This window comes from Branchiostoma lanceolatum, chromosome 19 (assembly GCF_035083965.1).
Source record: "Branchiostoma lanceolatum isolate klBraLanc5 chromosome 19, klBraLanc5.hap2, whole genome shotgun sequence".
NCBI classification, from domain to species: domain Eukaryota; kingdom Metazoa; phylum Chordata; class Leptocardii; order Amphioxiformes; family Branchiostomatidae; genus Branchiostoma; species Branchiostoma lanceolatum.
In genome coordinates this window covers 15,322,789-15,344,429 of record NC_089740.1, presented here as the reverse complement: position 1 = coordinate 15,344,429, position 21,641 = coordinate 15,322,789, and the positions used below count along the sequence as shown (strand labels likewise).

The window sequence follows — 21,641 nt, the reverse complement described above, 5'->3', positions numbered from 1 at the left end:
TACACTTTAATTTTGAAAAAAAGCCAGAACCCTATAGTGGTGAAAATTGGGGTTTCACTGCACTTACTTTGAAAGAAACTTTTTTCATAGCCAAATTAAAGATGTAGAAACTGGATTAAAGTGATTAGGCCACACCATCCTAATTTCTTGGTTAATGGATATAAAACATGCTAGGTTGGAAAATGAACATGAAAACAGAATCTCAGAGGAAAGTTTGTACTTTGGTGCACAGTTTAAGGGAGTAAACAGGGTCAGGTGCAAGTTTTCACCCCAGCCTTCTATTTTGATGATGTCCTCATGCTAAAACTTTACAAGAAAAATCCGTTGACCAAGAAATTAAATTGGTGTGGCGTAACAGTATTGTTTGAAAGCCAAAATTGCATGTAGGGGTGTTTAATTTCTCAAGTCCTTATTTTGGGATAGGAAAACTGCTTCAAACACAACGGCTTGGCTAGGAGCAAATGCAGACTTTGGCAGCCAGAGGTAGCTTATGTGTGCGCCTTTTATGGGAGGGGGGGGGCGACCGTTATTTGATGCCTTCTCTTTTCTCAAGCCTCTGGCAAACTTGTGCGTATATACAAGTCGGCATGAGTTGCGTATTAACATGTTTTTAGATTAAGTTTGCAGCCGAATAAGTGATTTCTTAGGTTCGATCACTAGGCTGCACAAAGTAGAAAACAACTCTTTCCCCGCAAACCTTACTTAACACACTTCAATATACGCACAAGTGTGATAGGACCTTACCAAAAGGTTCTCACTAGTCGTAAGCGGGAATCTCACTCGACTGCGACCTGTTGGCGACCTCGCAGCGATCGAAACTGGATTTGTGTTACCGTTGGCTCATCAATGTGTATATCAATTAATTGCAAGACACAAAAGTATGACTTAAAGGCAACAAAACACACAGAGCATTAAAAGATTTGTTTCTTATCGATGAACTTAATTGAGCTGTCAAATCGCCGGGCCACAGTTTCAGTGATTTGCCCTCTTTAGCCTTGTCACTCACTCACTCACTCACTCACTCACTCACTCACTCACTCACTCACTCACTCACTCACTCACTCACTCACTCACTCACTCACTCACTCACTCACTCACTCACTCACTCACTCACTCACTCACTCACTCACTCACTCACTCACTCACTCACTCACTCACTCCAATGACCTCAGTATATCCATGTAAAGGGGCATTCTATTCTGGAAGCGACGCCTTGGAAAAGAATACTCCTTTAAGCGTGAATCTCACTAAACTGCCTCACTGTGACCTTAATCAGATTGGTTACCATTGACTTTACAATATCATGCAAAATGTACAAGTAGACATGACTGAAAGAAGAAAAAAGTGTAAAAAGATTCGTATGTTTATCAATGAAATTTGTTCAGTACTCTGGGCCACAGCAAGGTGGTAGTTTCAGTAAGATCCCCGCTTTAGCCTTTCAAACAGACATTCTGAGAGGGTTTGTGGAAAAAGCTGGCTACCTACTAGGCCTGTCTACCACATCAGGCTTCTCAGATACCCCATTCATATCTAGACATTAGAAACTCCTCCAATAATTGTAAAATCCCATTGTCATCCCATACTACTACACCATATTGTATAAGATAGACGGATTAGCCTAATAGAATGTTATCTATGTACCAGTGAATGCCATACTTTTTACCTTGTATAATTGTTGTGCAATAAAGTTATTAGTATCCCCACAAACGTGAAAGTTTCTGGGGCCTGGTAGGGGCCAGCTTTTTCCACAAACCCATTCTGAGACTCCCCTATTCTGACCTTTGACATAAGGCTAACAAGTGACCACTCAAAGAATGACACAGAGACTCTCGTAGGTCAGGGGTTACATGTCTGACCCCTGACCTCTGCTGCTGATGACCCCTGCTGCTGATGACCTCTGCTGCTGATGACCTCTGCCCTCCATCAAAGCCACCGTGCAGTGGAAGACACCTGTCCTGGAACCCCCCGTCACACCTGTCCTGGAGTCACCTGTCCTAGCTGTTGGCAGTCTTAGGTTTTACTTACCATGTTGCACAGGTAACTGGACATAGTACCAAAACTGACCCTTAGGCTACACCAACGCAATTTCTTGGTTAACTGATTTTTTTATTTTAGCACGAGGACATCATTAGAACAGAAGGCCGGGGTGAAAACTTGCACCTGACCCTGTTCACTCCCTGAAACTGTGTGCACCAAAGTAGAGACTTTCCTCTGAGATTCTGTTTTCATGTTCATTTTCCAATTTTTTTAAATTCCAAGAAATTAAATTGGTGTGGCCATCCCCTGAAATCGATACCATACAGATATACAGATACAGACTGATCTCCATTTTACTCGGGTTATTTTGGCAACACAAAATACATTTCTTAACAATACAAAAGTTATAATGGATTGCAAGAAACATCGTGCTTCAGACTATGCGGATGTAAAATGTGACGTCACATATTTTAATTCATGACCAAAAAGGTTTAAATATCTAATCTTGACATAAGAGCTTAAATGCATGACAAACAAATTTTAGTATTTTAAGAGTATTGACAAAAGCACAATGTGAAATAGAATAAAGTACCATGTCCAGCCCTGTGCTCCAATGCTGTTACAGTAAAGTGTCCTGTTTTATGGTTTGGATCATACCCGCAGCATGGAGAAAAAACAAGCACATCTGCCAGAATATGGAATTGCCTGGACGATTTCCTGAATCCACAGACTACACAAACTTCTCTTAGACTATCTGAATATAGTTTTTAAGATCATTCAAACTTTTAAAACCTTTTTGGTGCTTCCAAGACTGAAAAAATGGCTTGATATCAATAGACTTAAGGATCCTCCTATTGGATGTTGTTGTTTTGAATCCCTGGGTTACACATTATCGCCTAAGAGAGAATGCTAAGGAAAGTCGTTAGAATCAACCATCTTGACAATTTAAGTAAATGTTCAACATTAAGTTTCAATCAAGAGAAGCTGCACTCAGTCTAATGACTAACAAGACTAACAGCCCGAGATTATACCCGAGGTCCCATCAGGGATGTGGGTCACATTTCATTTTTCTTTGATTACTGTTACAGTAACGAGAACAGGCTAAGCAGTCATTATGCAGGCTTAAAGCCTGGCCAGCTTCTGGAGAAGCCCAAGTTATGAATTCAATAAATCAATCAGTTGTTAATTTGTACTAAATATGTATCAGTCTGAGGGAACTGTCTTTTATATCTCAGCACTGTAAATCGCTAGTATCTTTAGACCACATCTGCCTCCAAACGAAGCTTACATCGTAAGTTGGTATCTGCCTTCAAACAAAGCTATAAATGATAAACATTTTATTTTTATTTTTTTTACCACATTTGGGGAAGGATTGACCCAACAGGTGACTATCATCACCTTTTCAAGATGTCAACCAAGACCAAACTGTAAGGTTTGAACCATCGCACACCGGGGCATGCCCCTACTCTTTTTCAAAAGGTGTGGTGGGTTCTTTAACGTACGCGGGGTGTGGCTCTCCCCAAACACGGGACCTCCATTTAACGTCCTATCCGAGGGACCTCCCTAACCGAAGCTAGGTACTCATTTACACCTGAGTGAAGTGAGGAAATTTATGTTAAGTGCCTTTCCCAAGGGCACAACGTCCGGGCGCATGTCCAGACATGTCTGGAGGCAGGCCGGGTTTGAACTCGGGTTCCCTTGTTTGACGACCGAATGTTCTAGCCGTTACGCCACACGATGCCACTTATCTTGAGTCGGTATCTGCCTTCAAACAAAGCTAACACTTTAAGTCAGTATCTGCCTTCAAACAAAGCTTACATTTTAAGATGGTATCTGCCTTTACATCTATTTAGATAGTTGAATCCGTCTGAGGTAATCAGTGCAGTTGGTCTGCTGTGCGGCTGTGAATCATAGTGACAAGTGGTTTCGCTCCACCACGGCTACTCCGCACTCGCCGCAAGACTAACAGCCAAACCCTACATGGCACAATAGTGCCTGAATAACGACCTCACGATAAGGGCCACACATTAGGCCCCCATCCTCAAGCTAATCACTAAAGCTAAAGTCCTATGCCGACTGTGCGCCACACCCCTGAAAGCACCAGTGAAAGCACCCCTGTACGGCAACCAGGGAGTCGTCCTCATCCCACCATGGACGATCCGCTCAGGTGCCACACGCAAACCGAGAGGGTTCCCTTTCCCCGAGCAGTTTTCAGCGGTCACAATGGTCCAAAACTGCTGCTTCGAAGAGGAATAGGATCCCTGGTCCCCCGTTAGCTCGCATGCTTAGGTGACCGACAGTGGTGCACAAGCAGACGACAACCGCACGGCGGACGAGCCGAAGCCGCCCAGTGTAACGATCGCCTTCACACGTTCCCACAAGCCACATTGCTGTGCGATCCGCCACTACAGCCCCACCTCCTCGACACTCCCCGGTACAGTGAGGCCGTGAGCTACAACTATTGCAATGCATTCATAATTAATACCCTAACGGAGTGTACCAGTGAGGACGTCGTGATGGAAGGCTAACCGCTGAGGCGCCCATTAGGGTGTAGCCGACCCACGTGTGACAAGGGGACCATGCCGCAGCCAGCAAATCAGCCCGGTACCGCCTGCCGCGGAGGGCAAGCCCTCCCGGCCCGTGGGGTACCATCCACAGACTGCCTGGGTTATTGTGACCACCACTGCCCTCGGCGCGATGAGTCAGGGTTCAACACAAGGTATCACACAAGGACAGACTTTTCATTGACTGGCTGAACGATAATAATGTGGGCTATGAGATCCGGTATCGCCTGCAGATGCTGGGACCCATTAACTTCCACTGCCTTCAAGACGTAGTCTTGGACACCCCGGCGGTTTCCGGAAGGCCTGACCCTTAGTCACCCTGCCTGTGGAACTGTCGCCCGTATTATCGTTCCGATTGCACGTACCACACCAAGGACCACACCAAGCCAGTACTAGAACTCGCTGTCCCGCGGACTCTCACCATCTAACAGGGGTTAAACGCACAGTATGCTAACAACAGCCTAACCGTCTATCCAGTTTTGGAGCACCACTTATTTCCGGGCGCTCACTGATGGCCAAAGCACAGCAAGCTACCGCACCTGTTACCGCTGACGGATTCTTTCTAATTGGGTACCTGCCCAAATTGAATGGAACAACACATCAATGATTTTACTTGGGTACCTGCCCAAACCAGGTGAAACAACACCTACATGACTTTAATTGGGTACCTGCCCAAACCAGGTGTAACAACACCTACATGAATTTAATTGGGTACCTGCCCAAACAACAACACTTCCATGACCTTAATTGGGTACCTGCCCGACAAGGCTAGGGAGGTAGAGGGAGCCTATCCCCTGCACTCTGGTAGAGATCCAGCCCATCACCAACAATAGAGCACACATTACCTAATACTAATAATAACTTTATTGCAAGTTCATGCCCGAAGGCTAATTGCAGACAAACAAGTACATTGAAATACACTCGAAAAAGTTATCTAGCTAGTCTACTGTGAAAGTTAGTGATACTAACTACTGCATGCACACAGTGCGCCTACACTTACATATACAAATGATCCTCCCTAATGATAATGACATCACATTGCCTACCTGTTTGGGTGAGCTAAAACAGACAGACATGTCAGACCATACTTCATAGGCTCTCCTAGTACTGGTGCAGCCATACCCCCCCCCCCCCCGTCGTACTGGCAGGTACCAACTTAAGATGTTACAGAACCAATGATAATTATAAACCACCTTATTATCACAGTAGGCCAGGATGATGCAATGTTTAAACTCACAATTTTGAAACTATTAGAATCGTAAAACTATTGGTTAGGAATTCACATATAGCTTATATATCAGCATATACTGAAGTTTGCTCTCCAGGTTGGAACGTTGTTGAAATAACCGCAGGTATCTATAGGTAGATGTGAAATCAAATCGAAGTCCACAACATGGATTTTTATTATGAGACCAGCTGAAATACATGTACATACATTGAATAATTCATTCATAAAAGCTTCAGGGCACAATGTCGTAAACTATAATGTCCATTCACTTTATTTCACATCTTTATTAAGAATTGTTACATATATGACAATTTCGTGGCGAATTCGAATCACTGCGTTGAAAACAAAAATGACTTCACACAAACTTCCAGTTCATCATAGAAGTTTACAGCAGACCGTCTGCTGTGCAAGCTAGCTAGTGTTGAGTAAAGTGTATCTTGACTAATTTGGCTGCTCTACACAAGGAAGAACTGAGAAAACTTGTTCTAGACTCATCATTTGTTGCCCGTGTATTTTTTTTTTCAGAAAAATAGTGTTTGAGGTCAAAATAGGTTTGGTTGAAACAAAAACATGGCACAATTCCCTCCAATTTACCTCATGACTCATACAGATCTAATACTCCTACAAAAATCTTAAGTTACTACTTTCAATTGTGGTTATAAACAAGTTAATAAAGTAGAGTATAGCGAGAAGCTAGATAGTACAGAACATAAAATGTCTCTATTACAATCCATAGTCTTTCACAAACATGCAAATCAACTTACTGAGTAGTAAAACCGTAAGGGGGAAAAAACAGAGAAGATCAGGCAAGTAACCAGTGCAGGGATCCGACCTCCTTGGTTAAAACACCGGGAACGAACCAGACGGCAAACGTCGCATCGGCAAATGAGAGACAAATCATAAGAGAAAAATAGTGTAGCCTAGAAAATACCTGCCTCCGTGGAGGGGGCTCTGAAGACTCAAACCCAGATCGTACACCGTATTCGTGTCCGTGCAACGTGCTAGCGATCAAAACCATAGAGACAGTAACCATATCTATTACTGTACATCAACATTGGAACATTTTGGGGCTGTTCTCTCTTGTCATATTATGTGCAAACTACACCACCATGCCTCGGAGCTTTGCTCTGACGTTCCCCTCGCCGGCACTATGTATTTAAGCCCCTGTTTGGGAATAAGGGGCCCTGGTGTGTTGCAAGGCTATTCAAAGCCTTTTAAACTAATTTTCACTTCGGGCAAGCAGCCCGCACCAGCGTCATAGTCCAATTAACAAGGCATATAATTTGGGTGTCCGCTCAGTCCAGACTTCGTCCATGCAGGACTCGGTGGTGTACAATATTCCAATCTGTTTGCACTTAAGGCCCTTAATAATTGCCTGTTGGAAGGATCATTGTCCCAATCACACTCATGGTGATAACCCCTGCGTTCGTGTTAATGTACAACAATAGATATGATCACTGACTCTGTGGTTCTAAACTCTAGCAACGTTGCAAGGACAGGAAAACGGCGTACGATTTGAATATGACTCGACAGAACCCCCGCAACGAAGGCGAGTATCTTCTAGGACTGCACAATCTTCCGCCTATGATTTTCCCTTTATTTGTCGATGTAATGTTCGCAGTCAGGGTCCATCCCGGTACTGTAACCCAGGAGACCGAATCCTCTGCACTGGTCACGTGACCGACCACTTCTGTTTTCTTCCACCTTACGATAAAACTCCTCAGCAAGTTGATTTTGCATGTTTGTGAAAAACACTATTTTATTTTAAAAAAAGGCATCTTGTATATCCTCTACTTTCAAATTTCTCGCTATACTCTTCTTCGTTCAACTGATTTTGGAACCACAATCAAAACAGGTTACGAAAGATTTAAGTGCGAAGAGAAACCAGATTAACATGGAAGTTGTTTTATAATCTTCATTCCACTAGAAATGTTAAGTCCAAAATGTGATGAAACTCCGTCCATGGTTTGAGAGTATTTTGCTTTCAGATGTACCACGGTGACCGTTTTCTCATAAATTTCATCAGACAAATGAAATGTCGAAGGATTTTTTATAAGTTTCTTCCGGCAGTGACTGCTGAGACAATCATATGGATGTATGTGGATGTGATGATGTGTTAAAGATCAATGTCAAAGACTCAAAGGTCAACGAATGCGTGTTTTGCAATGTTGAGACCCTGCCTCTGGGTCAAGAGGTCAGGAGTTCGAATCCCCGCTGTTGTCGCTCATCGTGCGAGGGTTGCAGTCTTCAGGACGCTATGTTCAATCGCTCAAGTTAAACTAACCCACCTCTCCAGCATAAATATGAATATCCTAAAAGTATGTACATATAGCACATTTATCATGATGAAAGACGCTGACGCATTGCATGGTGTGCACACAACTTTATTATGGTACGGTGCGTTAGAATGTGCAACATATCTCTTAGCCTCTTCGGTGTAAAATAAAAGTCCGCAAAGACAGTTTGTACATGTATATTCTTTTTCATCTGGCAATCGTCACATACATTTCTAAAAATTTCTGAACTGGTCTTCGTTTTGTCAACACCTACCCACATACCAAATATCAAAGATCTGTTCACAACTTCTTGACTTATGGGTTGAAACGGTTCTGCTGCATGAGCGCATTCAGATCATCAAAGGACATAGAAGCATTAAATCGAATCATATGATATGTCTGGTTTGTACGGAATTACTGTAAATAAGCTCGCACGTCGACGTGTACATTACATAGCCTCGCACGATGTCGCATGCGCAGGGGCCGAGGGAATGTTGTTGGCAGCGTATTGTATGTTGGCACAGGTAGGGGAGCAAGCGGGAGTGGGGTGGGGAGCAAGTGGGAGTGGGGTGGGGAGCAAGTTGGAGTGGGGTGGGGGGCAAGCGGGAGTGGGGTGGGGTCAAAAGGGGTGATAAGAAGTAAGGGAAAGATTGTGATGGATAAAGGGATTTCAACTGACCTGATTTTGAATAATCTCCAAGCAGATGTAAGGATCCGGAGGAAACCAATGACTACAAAAGGTCGACACTAGAGAAGAGAACAAAATAAATAGGTAGGAACCACTGTCAGTGAGAATGAGCCGGATCCTTACATCTGCTTGGAAATTAGTTTTGTAGTCTCCGTGGCATCATGCAGCAACTTCGGAAATACATCAGTGAGTGTTGGGGTGGGGAGAGCGCTCACATTCTCATCTATCCTCTCGCGTCCTGAAGTTAAAAGCAAAACAGGAGTCTTAACATTCTAGCTTCGGTAAAGGCATCAAATGTCAATGGGGGAAACGCAAAAGAGCGCATTAATGTGGCGTCATCTGTGAATTCCGTAACTATAGCTCAAATGTTTCACTGTATTATGATATCTAAATGTTTACAATATGGCGGACAGTTTTTGTTGCCATGACAATATCGCCAGTGAAGTTGATATGCAAATTAGGATGACGTAACTGGATGCCCTCTATGTATGACAACAGGCGACAACAGCAACAATAAGCCGTACAGTCGCATATTCAAACGTCGAAAATTCAACCATTCTATCCAATAGGTAAATAGACCATTCAAACTGGACTATGTAAGGCTGACAACAAGTTGGTATGCAAACCTTCCTACGTCATATGAACATACAACGAATGGCGCTACTTACGTGTTTACACTCATACGTCATTATGCAAATGACATGACAAGAAACCAGGTGCGAATCTCCACCCCACCCCTCCGCGCAACATTCCTTGCATTCAACGTTAAACGTTCGTGAAATCAATTGAACAAACTATAAACATTGGCGCTTTTGCCGACACACTAAGAGACTTGTCCTGTCTTGATATCTACAGCCTCACCTAACCGTCGTAAAAGTCGTCAAAATAGTCCGTGTTACGACGTATAACAAGAGAAAAATACACTTCTACAAACGACAACATAGCAAAAAAGCCAACTGTGGTCGAAAACGCTCGCTGTCATATACTAAACAACAACAGAAGAATGTATACAATAGAAATTTTACTTACTTGTTTGGCTGGAAAATGAAGAATCGGTGTTGTTTGCCGGGCCTCGCGTTGCAGAAGGAGACAGGTTATGGTGTGTCAGCTATGACTGCGGATAAAAACAAAGACAATATCCATAAACATATGTAACGTTACATCAAATAATCCCGTTGAATGTGTGACTACCATAAAACACTTGTTGACAATTAAGTCTCAATGCCTCAGCTTGAAATTTCTGCTCTTAAACTTTCAGCACAGTTTCTCCGCCTTAGTTCTTATACCAATTTCAAAAACGTCGCTTGCTATTTTCACAAGCCTTTCGCGCCTTTGTCAGTCCAGTTTCAACTGTAAGTAAAAACAACACAAGACACGAGTTTCCGACCACACTGTATTGCTTTGCTGGTAAATCTTAACACTTTTCGTCGAAAACACGAAGAAAAAATTTCTAGAAGCTTACCTGTATGGTTCTGCGTCACATGTTTGAATCCAAAGCCATCCGACCGCCATTCCAAGCATTTCCGTAAACTTTTCCGGCCATTCTCGCCCATGGTATTCCAGGAGCCCTTCTCCGCAATTTTTGTGGACAAATATCCGCAAAAATGTGAACAAATTGCAAGTTTTGTATGTCAAAAGTTTGAACTTTTGAACACGTCGTGCACATACGGACCACGCTACAGTAGGAATGCAACACCTGTTGAACCTGGCTACATCATGGCGGGAAATTTGAATATTGCGTGAGGTAATTAGGCAAGGGGCGACTCTGATTGGCCACGAAGGTGGGATATAATTAATTAAAGACATGCTGACGAAGCCTTCACGTTAGAATCCTTTTCTTATTGTTCGTGACCTATCTTATCAACTCGAAGTAAGAAACTGATGAATGAAAATAGAAACCTTGCCTAAGCCTGGATTTACACGCGCAGTGGAACCTCGGTTGAATGAGTGGCAGAACTCATGACAGCTCATTACAAGTTATCTTTTGTACTGCCCTATATACAGTCAACAAAGACTCAACCTTCTGGGCAACCTACGGAACCTTTTAGCCCCTATTCTTGATATTGATACTTTGTCTGATCAAGCCTTCATTTATTTATTATTAAGAGGCTCATCCTTTGTTTCATATGATTTCAACTGTAACATTTTAGGCTTGACTCAGCACTATATTTTGACAAGCAGACGTTTTAATACTTAGTTCAGGTATATTGATATATTCATTGTTTGTTTGTAAGTTTGTTTGTATTGGACAACCCAATTGCTGTTTATTATTGTTATTGTACTTGTCTATGTAAGTTGTAATTTTTTTTCCAGAGGTGATGTTTGATATTAGCTTTAGCTAGAGTGCATCACCTCTGTGTCCTGTATATTCTTCTGTTGTTTAATAAAAATAAAAAAAATAAATAAATAAATTGTGTGCATCTTACCATCGCTTCCATTGGCATCGTTTTACAACATTTCACAGCATTGTGCTCTACAGAGAATTTCCCCCTCCTTTCTTCACCCAGTCAGTATATGGACAACTTTCTCGCGTTTTCTACTCAGTCTGCTCCCCCTGTACTACTCACCTGTAATGTTTACCTGGGGGCGGGCTGTTCAAAGTTCGGTGACATGACTGTGTTCCGTATCCGGCTCGGCAGTCACGTGGGCACCGCGAAGCCAATCACCGCTCCCTAGCACGAAACGCCCATAAACGTTACGAACGTCGAACATTTGGGTACCGTTGTGTATAACGTAGGTTTCTCTGTATGATAATGACTTGAAGTAGCATCTAATCTCATCAGATACAACGCTCGCAATCGTCTCATGTTGTTGAATCGACTGACTTCGACCTGTGAGAACATCCGGACACAAACAGATTTTTTTCTGTGCCACAGAACTGGTCTGTGTGGACTGGTGTCGAGCTGTGTGAATGTTTAAAGTCAGCAGGATGGTCCTGTGGTGTTCTGACTGTCCCTACTCAGTCTAACAGACGGTAAGGCGCACGTTTTGTCTCATAACGGACCATGGTTACTATTTGTTGTGATCTTACAACTCTCTATATATCCACACTGCTGCCGTTGTTTGCGTTAGGTCGTCACGGTCACTTTGGCGACTTAAGCTGCAGTGTACAGGTGTACTGTACTTTACGGTTCTAGTATAGCAAAATAAGGGCTTTCTTGGGACCGTTACAGATGTCTTGTGCAATCTTTAGCTGTCTTAGGAACCCACTGTCACACATTCAGGACCTTGCCACGACTTAGGTCCCGACCGATCCCCAACAAAGGTACCGAAAGATCGACGCCTAGACGGTCGTTGCTCGGTTTGGAGTAGCCTGGAATGTTTGCTATTTTGTTCGCTCATCTGATCGTATCCAAGCAGAACATGACGTTCCTGCGCATTATTTCGGGAATCGTGGATGTGTTGTACAAACTTTAGCTGTCTGGCGAACATAAACGACTGTCGACGCTCTGTTCTGTCATAGCTTCATGGAAGTAGCCTCTATCAGGCCCCGCGGATGTCAGGAAAAAATTAGGAAGACCAAGTAGAGTGAATAGTGTGCAGAGGTCGTCGGCTACGGAGGTAGGGACCATTTGTCATCCACGGGTCGAAAACTGTAACTTCTATAGCGGACTAACTTCTCTGGCATGTTATCCGTCTATTTGGCCAATTTCTACGATTTTCCCAGCGACCTGTGGAGCCTGGTAGAGGCTAAATGGAAGATCGTACGGCAAAAAATACGTACGAGTCTCGGTGACTCTGCATTTACTGATTACTGGTCGTTAAACACTCAAATGTTCTCTTCCTCTCCAATGGACAGTACTGAATTGTGAATCTTACTCCATTTACATGTTGTAACAGTGGTGTTCAAGTGCCACTAACTGACCAGTCTAACTGGTCCGCACCTTTAGACTAGTGGTTAGTGCGTTGGTTTCATGAGCTGGCGGCCCGGGTTCGATCCCCGGGAGCCAGGATACTGTACTGCTCGCCTCTTGTGTTTCAGTGGTTCCCACAACGACTACCTGCCTCTTGTGTTTCAATGTTATAATTTTTTTTTTCCATTGGAGTTGAATATCAAATTTCAATCATTTTTAATTCCAAAACATTGGGTGTAGAAAATACAACTATATGATATTTACACATCGATCCCTTTGACGTACGCCGACAAATCACTGCAGTGCCGGAAATAATGTTTATCATCAACACATTTATAAAAATATCGCAGAGCGAAACATTGTTTTCACAACTTTGTACCAGAATAGCTGGTATTTGTATAAATAGTCAGTTCTGCTTCAAAACAACTGAAAGTAGTTTAGACAATTTGCCATGTTCGTGTTTGTGTGGTAGTGAATTGTTAGGTTTCGAGTGAACTTTTTAAATTTCTGTATTTTGTGTCTCAGATGGGCGATAGGTCGAAAATGATAGATTATTTTTACTGATCTTTGTACCAAGTAAGGTAATACATGTGTAAAAAGTCGCTTCTACTTTAAGCAGTATTCTAGCCAATTTGCGAGTTTTTCGGTATGTATGTTTTGGTTTTCAGATATGGCCTAACAAAATGCTTATACTTCGTCTGTTATTCAGATGGATGCGTTTGCTTTTGTCATCTTAGTTTAGTAACCTTTTAGGACAAATCTGTATCTCATTTTACATTTCATCTGACCCTTACCTCTTCCTTCATGACCTCAATGCAAAGCGGCCTGCGTGCCGATTTGAGCTTCTTATGAATAAACAAAGGTTCAAGCAAACAAATAAACAAACAAGATGTTTTTCTTTATTATCCAGAAGGGAGACATGATATCCAAGCAGATGTTTCATGAAAACTCGGTAGACCTGATAGCTTAAACATGTGTAAATAGTCACTTCTACCTCAAAACAACCAAAAAACATCGTGCAGTGCTTGTGTGCTGGTGAACTTTTAGTTTTCAAGTGGCCTTATAAAAATTATATATTCCAGATGGGGGACAAGTTATCCAAGCAGATATATGACGAGAACGCTGTAGACCCTGCCGCCGCTGCCGCGTCAGAACTCGCCAAGCTCATGGTCAACGGCGCCGTCGATCCCGCGTCAGTCCCCGAAGCCAAGTCCAAGGGCGAGACGGACTCAGAGGAAAGCCCCAAGACCGTGGCTAAATTTGTGAAGTCAAGACAGCGCAAAGGACCCGTCGTGGGGGGTCTCGGGCAGGTGATATTCGGCTGCCACAATTGTACTTGATAACAATGAGTTCCACTGTATGATAGCTCTAGCGAGAACTCACTCTTAGGTTGGTAACTCTGGTATTCACAGTCATTACTTTGTCTCGATCTTTCCTGAGTTGGTTTTAGGTCCCGTACATTTTATACGACTACCCGCCATTCTGTAATCTCCAAGCAGATGTAAGGATGCGGCTGTTTTGCAACATTTAGTCTTTTCTAGGAGGAGATCGGCGGCAACCGTTGAAGAATGCAATACTAGAAAAGAGTACCAATGTTGTAGAAACAGGCATTAAACACTGGGAATGAGCCGATTCCTTACATCTACTTGAAGAACTAGTCATTCCACTTAAACTTTTAATCTTTATTGATTTTGACCTTGGAACGGCTAAGACTTTAAGCTACGGACAACGATTTTGATTTCATATGTCGTCCACTTTTGTCTCCACCTGACTTGTCCTGTATGTACGGGGTCTTCTTGGAAATCAACTTTTATAGAGTTTTATAGAGTAACCCAGATGAATGAATATGAAATGAAATGAAATGAATAAATAAGTATAATCGTGAGGTCGTGTGGCGCAACGGCAGAGCGTTCGGCTCAGAACCAAGAGGTCCCGGGTTCGAATCCTGTCATGTCACCGATGTTGTGCCCTTGGGAAAGGCACTTTACACGACTCTCCTCACTCCACCCCGGTGTAAATGGGTACCTGACTTTGGTTGGGGAAGGCCGTATTGAGGTCACCTGGTGGCGCCGACTGGCAGCCGCCCAGACCCTTGCGACAATTCCACATAATGCAAGTGTGGATAAGATATGTAACGTTATATGTATATGTTGTGTATTATGTGAAACCTGTAAAACCCTGCATCAATTCAGCGCTAGAAAGGCTGCCATTGCGGGTGATTTCTGACCAATAAAAACCAATAAATAAATTCCATCCATCCTCTCACCCAGGTGATATTCGGTGAACTGTGGGAGCTGATCTTCCCCGCAGCCTCCCTGTCGCCGACCCTGGAGGACATCAGGTGCCTGGTCCAGCAGGAGCTGAAGGAGGACGTCCTGGACCAGATCAACGGAGTTCTACACGATCTTCAGGACGCTTTGTCCATCAACTACGCCGTCAACAAGCGGAACAGTGACGTCACAAACCCCGCCGACAGGCAGCGTCTACACGATTATCTACAGGTAATGGCACAGTTTTATCGCTAGGTGGCGCTAGAAAACGTAGTTCTGGACCAGATCAACGGCGTTCTGCACGATCTTCAGGACGCGCTGTCCATCAACTACGCCGTCAACAAAAGGAACAGTGACGTCACCAACCCCGCCGACAGGCACACGATTATCTACAGGTAATGGCACAGTTTTATCGCTAGGTGGCGCTAGAAAACGTAGTTCTGGACCAGATCAACGGCGTTCTGCACGATCTTCAGGACGCGCTGTCCATCAACTACGCCGTCAACAAGCGGAACAGCGACATCACGAACCCCGCCGACAGGCAACGTCTACACGATTATCTACAGGTAATGGCACAGTTTTATCGCTAGGTGGCGCTAGAAAACGTAGGTCAACGGCGTTCTGCACGATCTTCAGGACGCGCTGTCCATCAACTACGCCGTCAACAAGCGGAACAGCGACATCACCAACCCCGCCGACAGGCAACGTCTACACGATTACTTACAGGTAATGGTACAGTTTTATCGCTAGGTGGCGCTGAGAACAGTGATGCCACCAGCAGCACCATGGACAGCGACAACGCGACTTCTTATTCCCTCGACCTGACCTGCTCGTTGGGGGCATTTTCTCTCAGTCGTTCTAAAAAGACTATGAGTGAACTGCGTAAAGAAGGCATGGTACAGTTAGGAGGGTAAGGTAGACCAAAAGATAGCACCTTGCCGCCAGAGTTGTCTCTGTGACTGCTATACAACAGTCATCAGCCTTTCTGAACCTTGTTCTATCAGGCTTCCCCTGTGTAGTCGCCTCCTTCCAGATTGCCCTGCAAGATTGTCTTTGACAGGATTACGGATGATGTCGTGTCACATGGTCAAGCCACTGGAGCATACGGCTTAACAGATACCAACAGCGGTTCCTATAGGCCGATAGTGTCGTGTACCTTTACACACACTCATTGGCCTTAACTTACCAACCAAACTATTCCCGTTCTGCAGGGTCTGGACCAGAACCTGACCACCACGGGCGTGATCGGCACCTTGATGCAGGAGAACTACGCCAAGATCGGGCTGTCCTGCTTTCTCCTGCTGGCGGGGCTGCGCATCGCGCTCTATCAGGTCACAGTTCAAGTTCGTTAAACGTCCAAGGTCACAGTTCAAGTTCATTAAAACGTGCAGGGTTACAGTTCAAGTTTATCTTAGCACAGATTCATCGGTCAAGATTGGCAACAGTTTTAACTGTTCAAAAAGTGGTTAAAAAGAAAAAAATACTTTTGTCTTCTACCACTTTTTATGTGCACTGTGTGCAAATCTTTTCGCACAAATGTTCCTGCATCGACTTTTCCCCCTTTCGATAGACAGAGAACTCATTCTAATCTTCCCACTAACAGGAGATGGCAGTGGTGGACTCTGGGTTGAGAATAATGTCTATTTTCCCTCTAACAGGAGATGGCAGTGGTGGACCCTGAGAACAAGTCGCCTGACCTGAACCCGGCCCTGTCCTCATTCTTATGTTTCTCTCTAACAGGAGATGGCGGTGGTGGACCCTGGGTTGAGAATGACGTCTATCTTTTCCCTCTAACAGGAGATGGCGGTGGTGGACCCTGAGAACAAGTCCCCTGACCTGAACCCGGCCCTGTCCTCATTCTTATGTTTCCTCTAACAGGAGATGGCAGTGGTGGACCCTGGGTTGAGAATTATGTCTATTTTCCCTCTAACAGGAGATGGCGCTGGTGGACCCTGAGAACAAGTCTCCTGACCTGAACCCGGCCCTGTCCTCATCTTTATGTTTCCTCTAACAGGAGATGGCAGTGGTGGACCCTGGGTTGAGAATGACGTCTATCTTTTCCCTCTAACAGGAGATGGCAGTGGTGGACCCTGAGAACAAGTCGCCTGACCTGAACCCGGCCCTGTCCCCGCGCTACGCGACCCCGCACACCGGCGTGGTGGCCATGTACGCTCGGGAGTACGCCCAGCACGTCGAGCAGTGGTGGCCGCAGGTCATCGACGATCGCGAGAACGCCATCGTCTTCTACGAGTCCTACATGCTCTCCCCAGGTTTGGTCACTTTGATTACCTTTGCCAAGAAGAATTGTATGTTTTCGGTATCGTGTGTGGTTTTGTATGTTTGTGGTTGAGTAGCATGGCTCTAGAACCTTTGAATGAGCAGTGGTGGCCGCAGGTCATCGACGATCGAGAGAACGCCATTGTCTTCTACGAGTCCTACATGCTCTCTCCAGGTTTGGTCGCTTTGAATACCTTTGATAAGAAGAATTGTATGTTTTCGGTATCGTGTGTGGTTTTGTATGTTTGTGGTTGAACAGAAGAATTAACTCTATAGAAGCTATGAATTGATTGTCATGAGCAGTGATTGTCTTAGATCATCGACGATCACGAGAAAGCCACAACAACTGCACATGGCCAGTCCTCTGGTAAACTTTTTGTTAGTTTGTATGTTAGTATGACAGTCAATGTGTCACATTTCAATTTAACTTTATCTAAAAAAATCAAATGTACAGAACATGTAATTCAGTTGTTGTGTGCGACATGTTCTCTGAATTAAAACCCATTATCACAAATGGCGTTCTTCAAATTCCATCAAATATATTTCGGCACCGGGCGATAAGATATCAATTAGTCTGTATAACGCAAACACCAGCTGTCCGGGGATTTCTGTCCCCTCCCCTTGGGCGGCTATGCGGTTACAGGGCGGCAAGCCGTTACAGGAGGCTTGATTGAGTTCAGGTTATGTTATCAATCATTCCCGTAGGAAACCTTGGGAAGAAGACGTCGCTGTTTGCGGACAGAGCGACCGGGCTGAGGGTCCAGTCGGAGGGGCTGTTTTATTGTGTATGTATGTATGTAACGTTATGTATGTATGACAATAAACCAGTTTATCATCCCCGTAGGCAGCCTGGGGAAGAAGGCGTCGCTGTTTACGGACAGAGCGACCGGGCTGAAGGACCAGTCGGAGGGGCTGTACAGCGAGCACATGATGGGCGCCATGGAGAAACTCAGCAGCCGCTTCTGCAACCCCGTCGGAACCGTCCTGAACTGGAAAAGGCTGATCAAAACTCCCGTCAACACCGTCAGCATGGGGGTTCCAACGGACGACAAAGGTTGGTGTGGTATCTCTCTCTCTCTCTCTCTCTCTCTCTCTCTCTCTCTCTCTCTCTCTCTCTCTCTCTCTCTCTCTCTCTCTCTCTCTCTCTCTCTCTCTCTCTCATAGCTTAGTGCAGAAAACAAAATTACTGAAGCAACTGGATGTAATTTTGGAATCCAAAATCATATCCAGATGCTTGAAAACTGTTTTTGGCGTATCTTGTCATCTGGATGTTTAACCTTCATCGACGTTGATGTAATTTATTTTTGAATCCATCAACATTGAGGCAAACATCGAATCCCCCAACCTTGATATTACCTCTTTCATACTCTTACATGAAGCACTTTTTGTTTTGAAAAGTCGGTATCGTCCACCGTCCTGATCGAATGGAGGTTTGTGGTCTCTGATCTACACACGTACAATACAATACTTAAGTATATGACTACCCAATACCTGACATGTTTCTTCCCTTTTTGTCTCAGAATGCAGCATCTTGTGACATGTAATGGTGATCATGACCAGGCGGAAGACTAAACATGAAGCAAGACTAGTACGCTACAGTTTGCCACCATACAGTAATGCGTGGCTGTGGCGTAAGGTCGGTTTGTTTGTATGAACGTTTGAAACTTTATTTATTCCGGAAAAAAATAGTATGCTGCAGTTCGCTAAGAATGCAGTAATATGTACGCCATTGCTAACTTTGTCAGTATACCGTAACGTGTGGCTATGCTATGATGCAAGATTAGTTTGCTACACTTTCCCGTTGTACAGTAACGTTCGTATGTGACAATTTGTTATCATGCAGTACAGGATACAGTATCCGAACCTACAGTGTATGTCATTAAAAGGTAATATGTAAAATATTTCTTTCACAATGTTGTATAATAATGCTTTTATACGATGTGGTTGAACTTGAGTATACGATATGTTATATGAGTCGAGTCGAATCAAGTCAGACTTTATCTTACAACAATTTCAACCGGTAGAATGTAAGGCAAAATGTTGTATAAGATTATTGGCTACTTACGTTGATGTAGTACAATCCACACGTAGATTCTAAGCTATACAAGAAGACACGATGAAGTGTTCTATGTCTACTATGCCAGTTAACGTTACATATGTTGATTTCTATTTCTATACAATACTGGGCAGCTCTCATTTGGGGCATCCCGTCCAATGATACTATTGATTAATCAATGTGACTCTGTAATAGTGTTCAATATACCACTTCGTGGGGATTTCAAAGACATCTGACGTGCAGTATTCTCAAGCATTCTTAGTAAGCGACCACTTCTCTGCTTCAGTTGAAGATGTTTTAATGACAATGGTAACCCTAAGGTTATGTATTTCGGACACTATGAGAGTCGCTTATGAGATGTAACGTTACAACTTTGCTCGCAATCAATATGCTAAACCTATTTATAGATTATTTGTTGAAGACCCAATATCTGACAGACAAGAGACGTCACCACATGTACCGTCACAACATTGCCTACCGGATATGTCCAGGACATTTAAAAAAATGGTGCGTTTATGTTTTTGCACGTTAAATGTAGTTGTGGAGATAAATACGAAAAGCCTAAGTGTAACGTTACCTTTCCTCAAATAAAGAGAAAGAGAAAGTAAAGTGAAAGCTGCCAGGCCACGGAGCAGGGCACCAAGCGGTTTAAGCAAAGAGCGCATGTTATAAAACAACTTGACCGTTCGTCGGTTCCTACTTGGTTCTTCCAATTGAGATTGGTCGATGTTACTGTCAACAGTTAGTATTTCTTGTACATAAGATTCTTATGAATAAGAATGACACATTTCTCTCATACCGTTGAATAAGTTTAAATCAAAATTCGTATGTTTTTATTTGTAAAATCCGTATGCCCTTTGGCCACTTTTATAAATATTCACCTTAAAGTATAAAAAGTACCGGAAATATCTATGACAGATCATGATCACAGGAATAAAAACGCCGCTTGTTATCAGGTTTGACTCACAGGAAGTTGTGATGAGTAATTGGTTGTTTAGATACGGTCAGAGATACGGTTTAACGCTATTTCTGTTTGAAGGTCGACGCCAACTTAGTTTATGTTGAAAATAAAAGCAGTTAGAAATAACAAAACAATCTGAGATACATTCAGTATCTATGACAGTTGGTCTTCGCACAGAATGAATGCTTTCATTATCAAAAAGTCACTTTTCTGAACATGATTTTACCCAAAACATGTTTTCTGACACGGACAACAAATGACAAATCTGAAACTCGCCCAGACGGAACGTCGACCTTTGACCTGCCGGCGGCCACTTCCTGGCGGAAATGACGTCACGAGGGAAATCCGCCATTTTTGTTTTCATGGGCCGAGAGTAGGGTGGGACAAGTTGGGAGGTAAGATACAACTTTTACTTTGAAGTCTTTAAATTTAAGATTCACCAACAAGACAGGTGTGTACCTGAAGAAGAAGACTTAAGGTAGGAGTGAGACGTAGATCTGAGGGTATCTGTGTCTTGTGTGGGGAGAAATCGGGGTGAATTCTTGGCGTTTTTGGTGCGCGGAAGTGCCCGGAATGTGGAAAGCAAATTAGCGCAGGGGGACGGGGGAGGGTTCGCGCCGGGGCTGGGGAGAGGGTCTACCCGGCGGTACACTCTCCTGTTCACCGGGATGTCTACCGTCTGGGCTCGGTACATCTGTACTCTATCTGTGTCTCAGCTGTGATGACCAGGGCCTGCCGAGTTGAGAAGGGTTCTGTCCCGGTGTGACTCCGACCACAGCCCGTGGGCGGGTGAACACTATAGAGGCTTTGTACTCAAAATACGGCCGGGCTGTGGACAACAACCTGGGATTAATTATTGGAAGGGATCACGCTGATATTTTATAAATCGCTTATCATTTTTCCAGTATGTCATACAGTTCCTCACCCCTCCCCCCCATGCGTCAAAATACGTCGTCTGCCTTAACTGTCAATCAAAACCAGTGTTGATGTTCTTCCCAGCTGTTGTCAGCTGACGGGTGTTGTTATAGGTTTGACGTTTCGCGGAAACTCTACCGCTGAAAACCAACATCTGTGAACATTTCTCTCTACTCCAGTCTTTCCAGCCCCCCTTCTCTTGTCATCTGTAGAAAGCAGAACATTTCTGTCATCCCCGGTTTTGAGTCTAGCTACCCGTTTTGGTTGGACGGGAAGTTACGCACTAACCCAGGATTATTTATAGACTATATCTAGTGAGGAATGAAATGGGAAAAGCAGTGGGCTGGTTCAGGTTGTTGTGAGATGACTTGTTTGAGTGATGAGGGGGCCCCAGGGGGGCTGTGGGAACCAGTCTGGATATGTTTGTGACACATATGGACCCTCCAACACTGGGGTTTTCACACCTTCTATTATCAGCCCAAACATGTGTTTTTGTTTATTTTTGGTGGGTGGATCAAGTATGCAAATCTCATCACTCCCATTTGCTTTGAGTTGTATTCACAAAACAAACATCA

General features: G+C 43.9%; 2 protein-coding genes and 1 long non-coding RNA gene across 22 annotated transcripts in view; 2 read left to right on the top strand and 1 right to left on the bottom strand.

Annotated features, from left to right (window-relative positions):
* Positions 1–906: 906 nt before the first annotated feature.
* LOC136425372 (uncharacterized) lies at positions 907–10,417 on the bottom strand. Its single transcript, XR_010754013.1, has 3 exons — positions 10,196–10,417; positions 9,763–9,847; positions 907–8,971 (listed from the first exon to the last, which is right to left on the bottom strand). It is a non-coding gene; the product is annotated as an uncharacterized lncRNA (long non-coding RNA).
* A 749-nt stretch (positions 10,418–11,166) lies between these two features.
* Positions 11,167–20,145, top strand: LOC136425649 (uncharacterized). Of its 3 annotated transcripts, XM_066414573.1 has the most exons (7): positions 11,167–11,707; positions 13,670–13,897; positions 14,858–15,088; positions 16,069–16,188; positions 16,929–17,309; positions 17,979–18,188; positions 18,655–20,145. In XM_066414573.1, the coding sequence occupies exons 2-5, from the start codon at positions 13,670–13,672 to the stop codon at positions 17,205–17,207; spliced, it is 858 nt and encodes a 285-aa protein (XP_066270670.1). In that variant the 5' UTR covers positions 11,167–11,707; the 3' UTR covers positions 17,208–17,309; positions 17,979–18,188; positions 18,655–20,145. The 3 variants fall into 3 exon arrangements, with proteins under 3 accessions (XP_066270670.1, XP_066270669.1, XP_066270671.1); XM_066414572.1 differs by lacking the exons at positions 17,979–18,188; positions 18,655–20,145 and adding an exon at positions 17,840–17,969; XM_066414574.1 differs by lacking the exons at positions 16,929–17,309; positions 17,979–18,188; positions 18,655–20,145 and adding an exon at positions 16,516–16,761 and having other exon boundaries at positions 11,168–11,707.
* A 301-nt stretch (positions 20,146–20,446) lies between these two features.
* Positions 20,447–21,641, top strand: part of LOC136425461 (talin-1-like) — a 158,448-nt gene continuing 157,253 nt past the window's right edge. For 10 of the 18 annotated variants that reach the window (XM_066414329.1, XM_066414328.1, XM_066414325.1 and 7 more), the window contains exon 1: positions 20,447–20,546. The gene's annotated coding sequence lies outside the window, so the exon portion shown is untranslated. The remainder of the gene's footprint in view (positions 20,547–21,641) is intronic. The other 8 variants (XM_066414339.1, XM_066414338.1, XM_066414337.1 and 5 more) reach the window with 1 other exon arrangement.

Coding starts and splice junctions, on each gene's coding strand:
- LOC136425649 (XM_066414573.1), top strand. CDS start 13,670: ATGGGGGACAAGTTATCCAAGCAGATATATGACGAGAACGCTGTAGAC. Junction 15,089..16,068: donor GTCTACACGATTATCTACAG/GTAATGGCACAG, acceptor CCCGTTCTGCAG/GGTCTGGACCAGAACCTGAC. Junction 16,189..16,928: donor TGCGCATCGCGCTCTATCAG/GTCACAGTTCAA, acceptor TCCCTCTAACAG/GAGATGGCAGTGGTGGACCC.